The sequence below is a fragment of the Haematobia irritans genome, chromosome 1 (genome assembly GCF_050003625.1).
Source record: "Haematobia irritans isolate KBUSLIRL chromosome 1, ASM5000362v1, whole genome shotgun sequence".
Lineage (NCBI taxonomy): Eukaryota > Metazoa > Arthropoda > Insecta > Diptera > Muscidae > Haematobia > Haematobia irritans.
The window spans coordinates 266,744,705-266,761,599 of NC_134397.1; the positions used below are offsets into that span (position 1 = coordinate 266,744,705).

General features: G+C 38.6%; 1 protein-coding gene across 1 annotated transcript; it reads left to right on the forward strand.

Annotated features, from left to right (window-relative positions):
* The first annotated feature begins 682 nt into the window (after positions 1 to 682).
* Positions 683 to 9,848, forward strand: LOC142222757 (uncharacterized). The gene is made up of 3 exons (XM_075292928.1): positions 683 to 693; positions 871 to 980; positions 8,102 to 9,848. The coding sequence occupies exon 3, from the start codon at positions 8,102 to 8,104 to the stop codon at positions 9,227 to 9,229; it is 1,128 nt and encodes a 375-aa protein (XP_075149043.1). The 5' UTR covers positions 683 to 693; positions 871 to 980; the 3' UTR covers positions 9,230 to 9,848.
* Positions 9,849 to 16,895: the final 7,047 nt, after the last annotated feature.

A 16,895-nucleotide genomic window follows, 5' to 3' on the forward strand; every position in this document is an offset into this window, starting at 1 on the left:
TTGATTGACAACTACAGCAAAAAGTTTGTTTTTTTTTCTACACTGGGCCCATCACAAAAAAAACTTGTCCTTGTAACTTTAGTTTAGTTTTTCTGTGATTTAGTTGTTGTTGTTGTTTTATTTTTCTAGTTTTATAGAAGCTATTAACTTCCATAGGCAATGTGTTGACAATTTATTGCTAATAAAGTTATTTATGATGAATTTAATGAACGATGATATGTTTGAAGTGGTGAAGTTAGTTGCTGATTTATTATCGAAAATTAGATGAAAAAAACCTAGAATGATTTTTTTTTGTTACTACTGAATTGAGTTTTAAGAGGTTTTCGAAACTGTAGGAATAAATGATAGGGAAAAGTTTAGTATAAATGAATCCAATAAGGTTTGCAACCAATTTTAGGTGGGTATTATTTCTATACCTCTCGTCTGACAGCAGACAGGATAATTCCAGTGTCAGTTTATTTTAACCCTTAAATGCGCACTGTATCTGTTTAAGTTCAAATGCCGTTTTCTTAGCTTTTGTTAAATCATATAATCATTTTCAAGTGTAATCCCGCCGTTAGAATTTGTCTATACTTTTTCTGCTTTTCGGTACGAAAATAAGGACATTTTCTAACGTCAAATGTCATCAACCCCCGCCTTTCGACATCCAAGCTTTTTGACATTCACTTTTGAGACTCTCTCGCTTCTACGAAGGTAAATATTGTTTGACGAACAATAATTGATTAAATAAAGCCCAAATATTTTGGTTCAACTTCTAAACCAGTGCCTTTTTATTTCTTTTCTACTTTTATGCCACGCATTCATTGGTCCATTCGAGCCGAATAATTATTGGAAAGTATTAATTCGGTGTTTTTTATTTCTTCTTCGAAGGCAAAGGCTACGCCAATCAACAACAACAACAAACGATCGACGATCACCATCCTCTACGAGGCATTTTCAATTTATTGCACATAAATATAATTATATTATCAACAACCAAGGTATGTACTTTCAGTGATAATTAAAAAGTGAGCATATCCTTCGGTGTGAATATAAATAAAAACAGAAATAAACACTCGCCTACGGTCGCTTTACAACTCGTATTTTATATCGGTTGTACATTAAATCTCTACGAGAAAAAATTAAATTATCCGTCGGTCTTTAATACCCGGTTACATTCTCATTAAAGTGTTGAAAAGTGCGTTTAATTCCACTTTGTTTTCATCCAAATATTCAACGTCAAAGTTGCATTTAATTTTCGCTGTATTTTGTCATTTGTTTGCGTATACATTGTTGTGTTTTTCTTTTGGTTTTTTGATCTTCGATCTGCATAGAAAAAACAAAAACAATTGCATTGGTTGTAAGCATTGGTTTGCCAATAGGCATCAATAGTAAAGTGTTATACAGTTGCCGTTCAACTTGCTATACACACGTACGCACACAGGTGTTACATCCAACATACGTTCGAACTGCATACACGTTGGTTTATTAGCGTGGGTCGCTTACGGCGCGAAATTATAAAAATAATTTTTTGCAGGTTCAATTGAGAAAAGTATTTATTGTTGATTCCTACGGATATCGGTCGTTTACTATTATCGTTCGTGTTACGTGGTAGTGTACCCTACGGTCGGTCGATACAAACAATAAAATAACAGTATTTATTATATATTATATTATCGTAATACTGACATATTTGAGTTTCCACGAAACTTTTTTATTTATATATTATTGTTGTTGTTGGACCTTACTGTTTCGTAGTGTGCATCTTACAGTCCGTGCACCCTACAATCGGTCAAGTTGACATTTTACAATTTATAGTTCACGACTTTTCATTGTCTTGTAATTTTTCCATTTGGCAAGTGATATTCACGATACACTTGCACCAATTTTGTGTATCTACGTACACTGGGAGAAATTTTGGATAATATATACACTGAGAGAAACTCTCTCGTAATATATAAAGTTTTCAATTTTTTCGATAATTCGCCACGCAAAAATTATTCTTTGTATTCTACGATACACTGAAAATATTTTTTGTATTCACGATACACTTGCAAAAATCTTTTGGAACACAGGGTACACTGGGAAAATATTGTAATATTTTCCAAATAAAGATTTTGCATATATTTCGCCACGCGAAAAAGGGTTTCTTGTATTTACGATACACTGGAAGAAACTTTACGTGTTTTCATACACTTGGAGAAATTTTTCGCCAATTTTTACAAAAAGTTAAAATACTTATAATTTACCTTGCAGAGCTAATTTTAGCTGGTATTTCCAATACACTGTGAGGAAATTGGTGTATCGACGATACACTGTAAAAAATTGGTTGTACTCCGTACACTGTGAGAAATTTTCTGATCTCATTTTTTGTGTTGTTGTGGTAATCACGTTACCTTACTCACATTTTTAGTACTTTCGGTACACTGCGAAAAATATTGTGTGTTGACGATACAACTTTCGCATACACTGAGAGGAATAACTGCGTTTTCATTTGTTCGACGACAAATCGAAGTAGCTTTTTGGATCGATTTATACTCTTTCCGATAGTTTTGGACATCACGTGTCAATTTTTTCGCCCTTTAATTTTGACAGTACTTGGTCATAATGACTACTACACCACTGACTGCTTTCACAAGAGCAACTGACGCAGTAGTCCGATTTGAAACGAAGTTTCACAGTTTGCGAGACGATGATTTAACCGCCTATAGACTAGAATGTCATGGTTCCGGGGCTAAGTCTTTGTGGGAAAAAGTTAAGAGCTTATTCGACGAATGTCTTGACTTTGTGTCCACACAGAGCAACGCAACCGAGGCAGTCGCCGCTGCTGACAGCAAATATGACGTGGCTTATAATTGTTATCTGAATGTCATGGAGTCGATTCAACGTAAATTGGAGGAACTACGTGCACCATCTAAGCATTCTGCTAAATCGTCTCGGTTGGAGGACCAAACATTACTTTTGAATGTTTCTCATAGGTCCGATGACTCACACAGTTCTTCCGTTAGCTCTAGGGGAGACAATAGTTCCTCCCACAGTCTCAATCTGCCGCCTTGTGATATAGATGTTTTTGACGGCGATTTTCTCAATTGGCCGACATTTAGAGATTTCTTCACAGCGGTATACATTAACAATAGCCGACTTAGCGATATTGAAAAATTGTGTCATTTACTCAAGAAAACCAGTGGTGAAGCTCGCGATGTGGTTTCGAAATTTCCGCTCACGCATAGAAGCTTCGCTCTTGCGTGGAAGGCGCTAAAGGGTACTTATGATAATACCCGCCTCTTGGTGAACCACCAACTCAAATTATTATTTGATTTGCCAGTCTTGGAGTCTGAGACCAGTTCAGGACTGAAGAAACTACAACGTGGTATCTCGACATGCATTTCGACAATGTCCATCTACGATGTGGCCACTGACGATTGGGATCCCATCCTCGTCTTTTTATGCCTTCAGAGGTTGCCGAAATGTACTGTTACACTTTGGGAGCAGAGTATTAAGGACAAGTCTGCTTTGTCTTCTTGGTCAGATTTGGACTTCTTTCTCACGGAAAGAATCCAGACATTGACATGTCTTCGCGATATCCGCGGCATTGACGCCAGGCCTCCGGCCAACAAAAGAATTCGCTCGCATTTCACGAATGCGAAAACGACTCGTTCCCCATCAAGTACGCCTCCTTCCTCCCAATCCTCTCCTGACAGATTATGCGTTCTCTGTCGACGACATCATCACCTCAGAACGTGTTCTAGGTTTCATAATCTTTCAGTTCGTGAGAGGATGAATATTATTAGGAGCCATCAGTGCTGCATGAATTGTCTGTCCCGCAGACATATTGCAGCTAATTGCCCCAGCGCATATGATTGCGGTAAATGTGGTAGAAGACACCACACTCTTTTGCATAGGGAAACATCGACTGGTCCCGGGACTGCTCCTATCGTTCCCGCACCAGTTTCACGGAATCCCGTACCGGTGCCAGTGGATGCCAATGAACCTTCTACATCGACAGGCATTGTGTCAGGGACGTCCAGTAGACAGGTATTCCACACTTCGCGTACTGGAAATGTATTATTAGGAACTGCAATGGTGAATATCGTTCACCAGGGTATCACGTATCCTGCTAGGGCCTTAATAGATCCCGCTTCGGAATCATCCTTTATTACGGAAGGATTGCGGAACCGACTTGGACTGAGTACGTCTTCGACTTCGGCTACAATTTCTGGTGTGAATCAAAGTGTTTCGATCACGTCGAGAGAACTTTGTTCACTTTGCATTGGTACCCCACTAGATGAGTCGCTCCTACTGGAGACTACAGCGTATGTTCTTCCGAACATTTCCGGCAACCTGCCATCCTTTTCTCTAGATCGTGACATTGTGTCTAGTATGCCAAATCTACGTTTGGCTGACCCCAATTTATTTGTTTGTCGTCCTGTTGACCTGCTTTTGGGCGCGGATCTTTATCCGAAAATTGTGTTGGAGGGTACGCGAACGAATATTTTGGGATCATTACTAGCACAAAACACAGTCTTCGGCTGGGTTGTCACGGGTCCTATCCCTTCCTCGAATATTTCAGTCTTCACGACTGCAGTGGACCTCCACGAGGAAAACGGTCTTGACGAGACACTTCTCCGATTTTGGGAACTTGAGGAGATTCCCCGACGCCCTCTCTTATCTGCATCAGATAAGTTTTGCGAGGACAATTACAAGAGAACGACTAGACGGGATTCTGAGGGAAGATACATTGTTACACTTCCGCTCAAAACTGATTTCTGTGGACAAATCGATTTAGGAAATTCAAGGACGGGTTGCTTAAGACAATTTCTTCGAAATGAGGCATCCCTCTTGCGAAAACCACAAATTAAGACGGTATATGACGACGTCATACGAGAATATTTACATTTGGGTCATATGAGGCCAGTTTCGGCTACGCCAACAGACGCCCCAGTTTGTTATCTACCTCATCACCCCGTGATTAACCCCGACAAAAGGACGACTAAGCTTCGAGTGGTTTTCAACGCCTCGAATAAGACGTCTACCGGCAATAGCCTGAATGACATTTTACATGTCGGTCCGACTCTACAAACTGACTTGGTCCTCCTCATTTTGAGATGGAGGTTGTACAAATTCGTGTACAATTGCGACATCACACAGATGTATCGCCAAATCCGAGTTGACCCGTCTCAGACCTGTCTGCAGAGAATACTATTTCGGGATTCTCCGCAAAACATTATCCAGGACTATGAGTTACAAACTGTAACATTTGGAGTAAATTGTGCTCCATTTCTAGCCATACGGACACTGTTGCAATTGGCGGACGACACGGAGAATGACTTTCCTCTTGCTGCGCACATCCTACGGAGGTGCATGTACGTTGACGACGTATTGACGGGCTACCATGATTTGCATACTGCGATTAGGTCTAGGGATCAGCTAATTGCCGCTCTATCTTCTGCCAAGTTTGAGCTGCGAAAGTGGACTGCGAATGATCGTACCATTCTCGAGGGCCTCCCTACGGGCCATTTGATTGATGCTGAGCTTCTCACGTTTGTAGAAGCTAGCAGTTCTAAGCCTCTTGGTATAAGATGGAACGCCCAGCTGGACGTATTCTACTTTGACATGAGTCCGCTCCCGGACAAGTCTCGGTTTACGAAACGCGATACTTTATCTGCCATTGCGAAACTGTTTGATCCACTAGGTTGGTTAGGCCCTATCATAGTTACTGCCAAGGTGATAATGCAGCAGATCTGGTCTGACAAGATTGGTTGGGATGATGCGCTTCTGTCTACGACAGAACGGGAATGGCGAAGGTTTGTCGAATGTTACCGCGACGTTAATTCGATTCAAATACCGCGTTGGGTTAACTATTCGCCTGATTGTGGCGCAGAATTGCATGTTTTTTCTGATGCCTCAGAGAAGGCATACGCGGGGGTGGTATACATTCGTATTTTGACTCCGAATGGTGATATATGCACTCATCTGCTTTCTTGTAAGACCAGAGTCGCACCGCTTAAGTCTGTGTCTCTGCCCCGATTAGAGTTGTGTGGAGCAGTTTTGGCCTCCGAATTGCTAAAGAGTATCCTCGACGAGATTGATATACAACTTCAGGGAATATTTTGTTGGACGGATTCGACGATCGTCCTTTCCTGGCTCGGCAAACCTCCATCTACGTGGACTACGTTTGTTGCCAATCGTGTCAGCAAGATTCAGGATATTACAGGTGGTGAGAATTGGCGTCATGTACGCTCTGAGGAAAATCCCGCTGACTTGGGTAGCCGGGGGGTTACCCCCTCGGAATTGGCTGGATCCCGACTTTGGTGGCATGGGCCACACTGGCTACGCCAGGATCGGTCTCAGTGGGATATTCGGGACTCCGTCCCCCTTGATACAGATGTTGAGTTGCGCGCTGTCAAGGTTCATACCACATTTTTTTCGAATTATGAGGATGTGTTAGAGAGATTTTCGTCCTTGGACAGGGCTTTACGAGTTCTGTCTTATGTCTTTCGATTTTTACATAGGACCCATCCTGCCCATAGGGGTCACCACGTTTATCGCAGCACGGCTTTGACGAGCTTGGAGCTTAAAAACGTGAGACGACGTCTGGCTATACTGGCTCAAAAGGCTTATTATGCGGAGGAATACGCTTCCTTGTTACGCAAGGAACCTATTGGTCCGAAAAGTTCTTTGTTGCCACTTAATCCATTCTTGGATGAATCAGGCGTGCTTAGGCTCAACGGGCGCTTGGCACGTTCCCCTACACTGGCATATTCAGAGCGTCATCCGATTATTGTACCCTACAATAGTCGGTTTGCTGCTCTTTTGGCCAGGTACGTCCATTTGATATCCATACATGGGGGGAATCAATTGATGCTACGCATTTTGAGGATTGAGTACTGGGTTCCCCGCCTGACTTCTTTGATACGAAAGACCATAAATGGTTGTAAGCGCTGTTTTTTGGACAGGAAGCGGTCTTGCTCCCAGATTATGGCCGCGCTTCCACCAGAGCGTACTACACTTTCTAGACCTTTTGCCACTACTGGTGTGGACTTCGCGGGCCCATTTGAGGTCAAATCCTTTACAGGTCGCGCTTGTAAGGTAACCAAAGGTTATGTTTGCGTATTTGTCTGCTTTTCTACGAAAGCTATTCATTTAGAGGCTACATCTGATTTGTCGACGACATCCTTTTTGGCGGCTTTTTATCGATTTGTCTCCCGCCGTGGTTGTCCCGGAACAATATTTTCCGACAACGGCACCAACTTCGTTGGAGCATCTAGGGAAATTGAGCGGGATTTCAAGGTTGTGCTGCGCGAGAGCCGCGATAAGTTGTGCTCCGCACATTTGTATCAACAGTTGTCTTGGCAATTCATTCCGGCGGGAGCTCCACATATGGGCGGTCTCTGGGAGGCCGCAGTAAAGAGCTTTAAGCTTCATTTTCGAAAGCACGCCAATGGCTTCAAATACACGTTTGAAGAACTTTCTACCATTCTGGCTAGAATTGAGGCCTGCCTTAATTCTCGTCCACTTTGTCCGGTGAATGATAGTCCGCATGATATAGTGGCTCTCACGCCAGGTCATTTCTTGGTTGGATCGTCGATCCTCGCTCCTCCGGAGCCCGTTATTGATGAGTCGCCTTTGCATATTGTTAACAGATACAGAAAGATGAAAGCTCTAACTCAACAGTTCTGTTTACGGTGGAAAGACGAGTATCTGAAGAGCTTGCATAAACGCTACAAATGGCAATTTCCTCAACGGGATATGCAGAAGGACGATTTAGTTGTCATTCGACATGAGCAATTACCCCCCACTTCGTGGAAGTTAGGTCGTATTGTTGATATTCATCCGGGTACTGACGGTCGAGTCCGCGTCGCGGATGTTAAAACCGAAAATGGCGTTATACGGCGTCCCGTAGTTAAACTTGTGCCTCTTACGGAGGTAAAATAAGTTCATTTTGCGTTGTACTCGCGTCCTCACTGGATTTTGCTAGCGTGAAAATCTTAGGTTTGATGGCCGCGTTTCGAATCGCTATAGGACGGAAAGTTGTAAGGCGACCTACGGTTTCTTGTCATTCTGACCATTTTGTTAATTTGATTTTCCGTTCCGTCATCGAAATCTTTCTATATTTTCATAGATGGAAAACATAGCAAAGATGGCCTCTACCCTTCCTGATTTTGAGGACGACGTCCCCATGTCTGATGAGGAACGGGAAATCGATCCAACCATCGCACCTCTGGCCGATGTATCCACCATCAGCACGACTGCTGATCCTGCCACTCTGGCCGACCTTTCCACCAATAAAAATCCGTTGACGACGGCTCCTGGAGTTCCTCCAGGAGAATTATCTGTGGCTTCGCCACCCCTTTCGGCACCAGTTCGAAAGAACCAGGGTTCGAATATTCAACGTGGCAGAAGAGAATGTGTCATATGCAAGGCAAAGCATCACTTACGTGATTGCAAAGAGTTCAGGGCGATGCGCATTGAACGAAGGCTGCGTACCGTAGCGCTTCATAAATGTTGTGGTAATTGCCTTGACGCCACACACTTTGTTCGTGACTGTCCCAGTCTACACAGGTGTAAGCACTGTAACGGTGACCATCACACCATGCTGCATAATCATGCAAAGAATAGCGCTGATCGGTCCCGCCCTGCTACAAAGTCTGCTCCCAGACAAAAATCCGGAGTTCCTCCAAAACCTGGTAGATCCTCTATTCGTCCGCATATTACGTCTGACCCTTCTGTCCGATCTTATCAGCCGTCAACTTCATCAGCTCCCCGACCCGTAATGGCGATTCAGCCCGTTGCTACGCTCGGGCCGACAATGGTCATTCAGCTAGAGTTGAATGATCGGCGAGTTCCTGTCCGGGCGCTTTTGGACCCTTGCGCAGGTCTTAGTCTAATTTGTCGGTCATTGGCCGAGGAACTTCGGCTAAGTCCTGTAGCAGTGGGTCCAGAAGTGTTCTGTCAGGTCTCAGTCGCATCATCACATGACCCATCGCAACGATTAGGGGTATCGGCAAGAATTGTGGATTTGACCCACATAACTTCTCCTTCGGAGTCCGTGAATCCTGCCCTAAAGGATCACTTTGCCGGGCTACAGTTAGCTGACCCGCATTTTTATCAAGCTTCACATGTAGCGATTGTCCTTGGTCCAGAGGTCTACCACAAAATAATGAGGCCACAAACATATTCTAGCCCGGGTTTCCCATGGGCCCAACTCACAATGTTTGGGTGGGTTATTTCGGGTCCATGCAACATATAATTGGGTGTAAGACAATCTTCCATTGTCTTCCGACTTAACGAGTCCTCGACACCCGGCTCTTCCGAGTCAAATTTATTTGAAATTTAAAAATCGATCGGGCTTAACGAGTCCATTTACGATCGCGTGCTTGACGAGCACATTTGTAAATATGAATTTGTTTTTGAAAAAAATGAAACATGAATTGGAAACCATAACAAGAAAAAACAGAATTGAACTAAAATAAAATGCTCCTTTTTTTATTAACTGAAATGTACATTCTGTATACTTTCATTATTTAAATTGAACATATAATTAATATTACTTTAAATTTTGCAACATGGCAGGATGTTGCAAGGCGGGCGGCAATGTTTAAGTTCAAATGCCGTTTTCTTAGCTTTTGTTAAATCATATAATCATTTTCAAGTGTAATCCCGCCGTTAGAATTTGTCTATACTTTTTCTGCTTTTCGGTACGAAAATAAGGACATTTTCTAACGTCAAATGTCATCAACCCCCGCCTTTCGACATCCAAGCTTTTTGACATTCACTTTTGAGACTCTCTCGCTTCTACGAAGGTAAATATTGTTTGACGAACAATAATTGATTAAATAAAGCCCAAATATTTTGGTTCAACTTCTAAACCAGTGCCTTTTTATTTCTTTTCTACTTTTATGCCACGCATTCAGTATCTTTTAAGATACAACCAGAAAAAAAATTCTTACGTCTTAAAATGTTGACCGAATTCTACGAAATCAAGTTAGATGCATTTTTTTATATCCTCCACCATAGGATGGGGGTATATTAGCTTTGTCATTCCGTTTCTAACACATCGAAATATTGCTGTAAGACCCCATAAAGTATATATTCTGGGTCGTGGTGAAATTCTGAGTCGATCTGAGCATGTCCGTCCATCTGTTGAAATCACGCTAACTTCCGAACGAAACAAGCTATCGACTTGAAACTTGGCACAAGTAGTTGTTATTGATGTAGGTCGGATGGTATTACAAATGGGCCATATCGGTCCACTTTTACGTATAGCACCCATATAAACGGACCCCAAATTTGGCTTGCAGACCCTCTAAGAGAAGCAAATTTCATCCGATCCGGCTGAAATTTCGTACATGGTGTTAGTATATGGTGTCTAATAACCATGCAAAAATTGGTCCACATCGGTCAATATTTAAATATAGCCCTCATATAAACCGATCCCCCGATTTGGCTTGCAGAGCTTCTAAGAGAAGCAAATTTCATCCGATCCGGCTGAAATTTGATACATGGTGTTAGTATATGGTCTCTAATGAAAATTGGTCCACATCGGTGCATAATTATATGTAGCCCCCATATAAACCGATCACCAGATTTGACCTCCGGAGCCTCTTGGAAGACCAAAATTTATCTGATTCAGTTGATATTTGGTACGTGGTGTTAATATATGGTCTCAAACACCCATGCAAAAATTGGTCGAAATCGGTCCATAATTATATATAGCCCCCATATAAACCGATCCCCAGATTTGACCTCCGGAGCCCCTTGGAAGAGCAAAATTCGTCCGATTCGGTTGAAATTTGGTACGTGATGTTAGTAAAGGGTGGTTAAATTGTTAGGGCCGATGTTGAATGTGAACCACACCTAAACGCCAAATTTTTTTCCGAATTTTATTTGACATTTCTCTATTTCAGACTTACTCAATTTGAACCATGGAGAGATACACAATCCAACAATGTGTTAAATGGTTCCAGGAAACGGCAACAGTGGATGATCAATTTTCGAAGAAAATCATCTTCAGTGATGAGGCACATTTTCACCTCAGTGGATTCGTCAATAAACAGAATTGCCGCATTTGGGCGAATGAGAATCCAAGAGTGACTGTCGAAAAACCAATGCACCCACAAAGAGTGACTGTTTGTGCGGTTTATGGTCTGTTGGCATCATTGGGCCGTATTTTTTTCAAAATTAGGCCGGTCAGGCAGTTACTGTGAATGGTGTTCACTATCGTGAGATGATAACGAACTTTTTATGGCCCGAATTGGAAGATATGGATGTGGACGATATGTGGTTTCAGCAGGACGGTGCCACTTGCCACACAGCTAACGAAGCAATGGCTCTTTTACGCAACAAATTCAATGGCCGTGTTATCTCACGTAATGGCAATGTCAATTGGCCGCCAAGATCATGTGATTTGACACTGTTGGACTTTCTTCTTTGGGGTTATTTGAAAGAAAAGGTGTACGTCGATAAGCCAGCAACAATTCAAGAGCTAAGGGATGAGATAATTCGGTACATTAACGGCATAGAACCTCCATTATGCCTCAGCGTCATCGAAAATTTGGACCATCGGATGAAGGTGTGCCACCGAGGTCGCGGCGCCCATTTTGTTCCATACCTAATTGAGTAATACCAATATATCATAAAAAAATAAAATTACAACAATTTCCTAAATAGTTTGTGTTTTATTCGAAATCAACATCGGCCCTTGAAATTTGAACCACCCTTTATATATTGTGTATCGGTACAATTTTTGATATAGCCCCCTTATAAACCCGCCCTTCGATTTGGGATTTAGATTCTAGAACTACAATTAAATGTGCTGAAGATTGTGTGTATCCCTCCATGTTTTTGACATAGCCCACATTAGACCGATCAACCCATTTCACTCCTACAGTTTCTAGAAAATGTATTTTTTATCAGATTTGCCACAAATTGAAAATATACTGGCATTTTAGATCGACAAAAAAGTGTATATAATTTAGTTTTCGTCGGTCCATATAGACCGATTTTAGATCTTGGGGGAACAGAACGTGCATTTATCATGAAAATTGCCTGAAACTGAATGTAAAATTTCCAGATTTTACATTTCGTAATCATTTAAATAATTGGGGTACAAATGTACAGATTTTAGATTTCAAATCAAGGCGTTATTTCATCATTTTCTTGCACACTTACAAAATATGTTTTCGATTTCTCTAAAACTCAAACAAAAAATGGTTCTTATAAATTCAGAATCTGATCTAGGAAGATTCATAGGAAGAATCTTTACATTTATCTTCGGGAAGCGTACTATCATCAAACCCCCATGGAATTTTCAAAGTATCTTCTATATTTGATTCATGGTGGTGGGTATTTAAGATTCGGCCCGGCCGAACTTACTGCTGTATATACTTGTTTTGGGTTCAGTTAGACTATTAAGTACATTGTTGTAGTACTGGTGGCATATTTCTCGATGAGTTTTGTAAGGTTCTATGTTTACCTAAATGATAATTGTTGTTAGTTTTTCAATAAAAAATATAAAAAAATAAAATTTTGCTAATATTTTCAAAAGGTGAAGATTTCAATTCTTCTTTCTTGCCCATCTTGGTGGTTATTTTTGGTTATTTTTTCAATAGTTTCTTAAACTTAAACTTGTAGAATTGTACATGTAAATGCAAATGTAAAATTTTTACAAGGTTTCACTTTCTTAAATAAGGAAAAAACCTCTTGCAATGATACCCCACAAATGCTTATTTTTAATAATTCAATAGGGATGGTTTAGGGTATGATATAGTCGGTTCCGGCCGACATTCTACTTTACTCACTTGTTTTTTTACGCCTGTTAATAATATGGAAGGTATAAATTGAAAAGTTGAGAAAAAGTTTTTTTATACCCTCCAACATAAGCTGGGATTTTAAGATAAGATAGAATTTTTCTAATATATTCTCGATATACAGTTCCTGGTCCCCTCACAATTTCCCATTTCTATCATTTGTAGTTTTTATACCCTTCATCACTACTGTGGTACAGGGTATAATAAGTTTGTGCATTTGTATGTAACGCCAAGAAATAATTGTCATAGACCCATCTTTTAGTATACCGATCGGCTTAGAATTAAATTCTGAGTCGATTTAGCGATGTACGTCTGTCTGTCTGTCTGTCTGTCTGTCCGTCCGTCTGTCTGTATATGTAATTTTGTGCACAAAGTACAGGTCGCAGTTTAAGTCCGATCGTCCTCAAATTTGACATAACGTCTTTCTTCGGGTAGAAGTCAATCACTATTTTGGAAAAAATCGGTTCAGATTTAGATATAGCTGCCATATATAGTTATCACCGATTTGATCATAATTCACGTATTTATGAACCGTCGTTCTTCAAATTTTGTACATCTGAATGTTTTGTCAGTCCCGTAAAAACTGCCAAATATCAGCTAAATCGGTTCAGATTTATATATAGCTCCCATATATATCTTTCGTCTGATTTGGACTTATATGGCCCCAAAAGCCAGAGTTTTGCCCTGATTTGCTTCAAATTTTGCACAACGAGTACGTTTAATTGTGCCAAATTTAGTTGAAATCGCTTCAGATTTAGATATAGCTCCCCTATATATCTTTCGTCCGATTTTGACTTATATGACTTCAAAAGCCAGAGTTTTGCCCCGATTTGATTAAATTTTTTACAAGTAGTATGTTTAATAGTATCGTTAATGGTGCCACATTTAGTTGAAATCGGTTCAGATTTATATATAGCTCCCATATATATCTTTCGACCGATTTGGACTTATATGGCCCCAAAAGCCAGAGTTTTGCCCTGATTTGCTTAAAATTTTGCACAAGAAGTACGTTTAAAAGTATCGTTTAGTGTGCTTAATTTGGTCAAAATCGGTTCCGATTTAGATATAGCTCCCATATATATCTTTCGTCCGATTTGGATTTATATGGCCTCAAAAGCCAGAATTTTGCCCTGAGTTGCTTGAAATTCTGCACAAGGAGTACGTTTTATAGTATCGTTAATTGTGCAAAATTTAGTTGAAGTCGGTTCAGATTTAGATATAGCTCCCATATATATCATTCGCCCGATTTGGTCTAATAAGCCCACAGAGGCAAAAGTGCTACTCTGATTTACGTGAAATTTTGCAGAGGGAGTAGAATTGAACTTGAAACTTTGCACAGGCAGTAGAATTAAGGTTCTGCATATGCGTGTTTATTTTGGTTGAAATCGGTTCAGATTTTGATATAGCTCCCATATATATATTTCGCCCGTTTTTCCGTCATATGACCACAGAGGTCAAAGTTGTTATCCGATTTACGTGAAATTTTGCACAGGGAGTAGATTCAACATAGTCACTATGCATGTGAAATTTGATTGCAATCGGTTCAGATTTCGATATAGATTCCATATATTTGTTTTTCCTATTTAGGGAAAACTGGCCGAAATACCTACATTTTCCTTATCAAATCGCCACTGCTAAGTCGAAAACTTATCAAAATGACTCAAATTTTCCTATTACTCTATTACACATCTATCGACCGATAAATCATAAATAAAATTTTGCGAAGTTGCCTCAAAATTGGTTCATATTTAAATGTTTCCCCTATTTTTTTTTACTAACATTGTGTTCCACCTTAAGTGTAAAATCTATAAGTATTGCAGAACTCTGTACAGATCTGTACAGATCTGCTCAGATATACAGAATATATGTGTATGGATTCATATAGCATCCAACACATTGGACGGATTTGATATGGTATCGAAAATGTGGACTTACAAAGTGGTGAAGGGTATAATATAGTCGGCACCGCCCGACTTTAGACTTTTCTTACTTGTTTCTCTTCCAGAATGTAATATGTCTTTTATTTTGAAGTTTGTTTTACAAGCCCTTATAGTGTCGGTATATTACGTCATATGATATTTTAATTTTCAATTTTGGTTCCTTTTGTAATAGACACAATATTCGGTTTTCGTTTGTGTTAAGACAATTTTCTTTAAGGTTCCATTCTATATTTCCAAAATATTTATTATGAATTATTTCTCTGGTATGACTGTCGCCTTAATAGCCAGAGTTTCTTGGACTATGTGTCGGCTACGTTATTTCAATTTCAAAAATGTCATTCATACGCCACCCTGGTGCAACATTTTTCAAATGTCATTACTAAAGTTCATGAAAATAAAACTATGTTTAATGTTTTTCACACTTTTCGCAGAAACTTTTAACCCTCCTAGTATAAGGTGGCAAGGTTCTCTCGACAAAAACTATTATCTGGAATTGCCTGAATGAAGAAAAACGTAATTATTCTATTATTGCTTTTTTACTTTGCTGGTCATTTGAATAAGTTTAAATGGCACTATGCATTTGTGAAATTCCAAGTTAGCTATAAATAAAACGGTCTTTTGGATTACTTAATGGCTGGGTGATGTAATGGAAAGTGGTCGAAGTTCTACAAGGGAAATTGCTGAAGAAGTACTTTTACAAATACTAAAATTGGGGAACGATATCGTATACTTAACCTTTTTCGATGTTCAATAAGTGATGAACTGAAAAAAAAATTGTAAATACAAAGAACTATTTCATTATTATAATGAATTTCCTATCAAACTGTTTTAGGTTCAATTAAACTAACATATACAGTCCATTGTGATACCACACATGGTGAACTTCTCACTAACTTTTCATTGAAGTCAAATCGGGAGATCGCTTTATATGGGGGCTTTAGCAAAACATATGCCAATACACACCATATTCGGAACATTTATTTGTGCATCTCAAATACTTCTAGATTCTCAATTTCACCCAAAGAAGTCAAATTGGAAAATCGATATATATAGAGGCAATACCCATATATCGCCCTTAAGGTAAAAAAAAAAAAATATTGAATGACTGGACATATAAACATTTCAGCTGCTGACCATGAACATCTAAACACCACGGTTGTCACAGTTTGTAGAATTCTACCAAAACTGGTGGACTTTTTACTGTTTGATAGATTGGTAGAATTCTTGACGTTTTGGTAGATTTTGCAAATATTCTTCTCCACTTAAGAGTTACTTGAATTTTATTTAGAAATAAAATTTTGACAAAATTTTCTATATAAATAAAATTTTGACAAAATGTTCTCTAGAAATAAAATTATGACAACATTTTCTATACAAATAAAATTTTGACAAAGTTTTGCTATTGAAATAAAATTTTGGCAAAAATTTCAATGTAAATAAAATTTTGACAAAATTTCCATAGAAACAAAATTTTGACAAAATTATATATAGAAATAAACTTTTGACAAAGAATAAAATTTTGACAAAAATTTCCATAAAAATTTGACTAAATTTTCTATAGAAATAAAATTTTGACAAAATTTTCTTTAGAAATAAAATTTTATAAAATTGTCTATAAAAATAAAATTTTGACAATTTTAATTGTATTTATCTAAATTTTATTTCAATTTAGACAAATTCTATAGAAATAACATTTTGACAAAATTTTCTATAGAAATAAAATGTTGACAAAATTTTCAATAGAAATAAAATTTTATAAAATTTTCTATAAAAATAAAATTTTGATAATTTTAGTTTTAATTTTATTTATCTAAATTTTATTTCAATTTAGACAAATTCTATAGAAATAACATTTTGACAAAATTTTCTATAGAAATAAAATTTTGACAAAATTTTCAATAGAAATAAAATTTATAAAATTTTCTATAAAAGTAAAATTTTGATAATTTTAATTTTAATTGTATTTATCTAAATTTTATTTCCATTTAGACAAATTCTATAGAAAATTTTCTATACAAATAAAATTTTGACAAAATGTCCGATAGAAATAAAATCATGACAAATTTTTCTATACAAATAAACATTTGACAAAATTTTCCATAGAAATACAATTTTGACAAAATTTTCTATACACATAAAATTTTGAAAAAAAAAAAATTCTATAGAC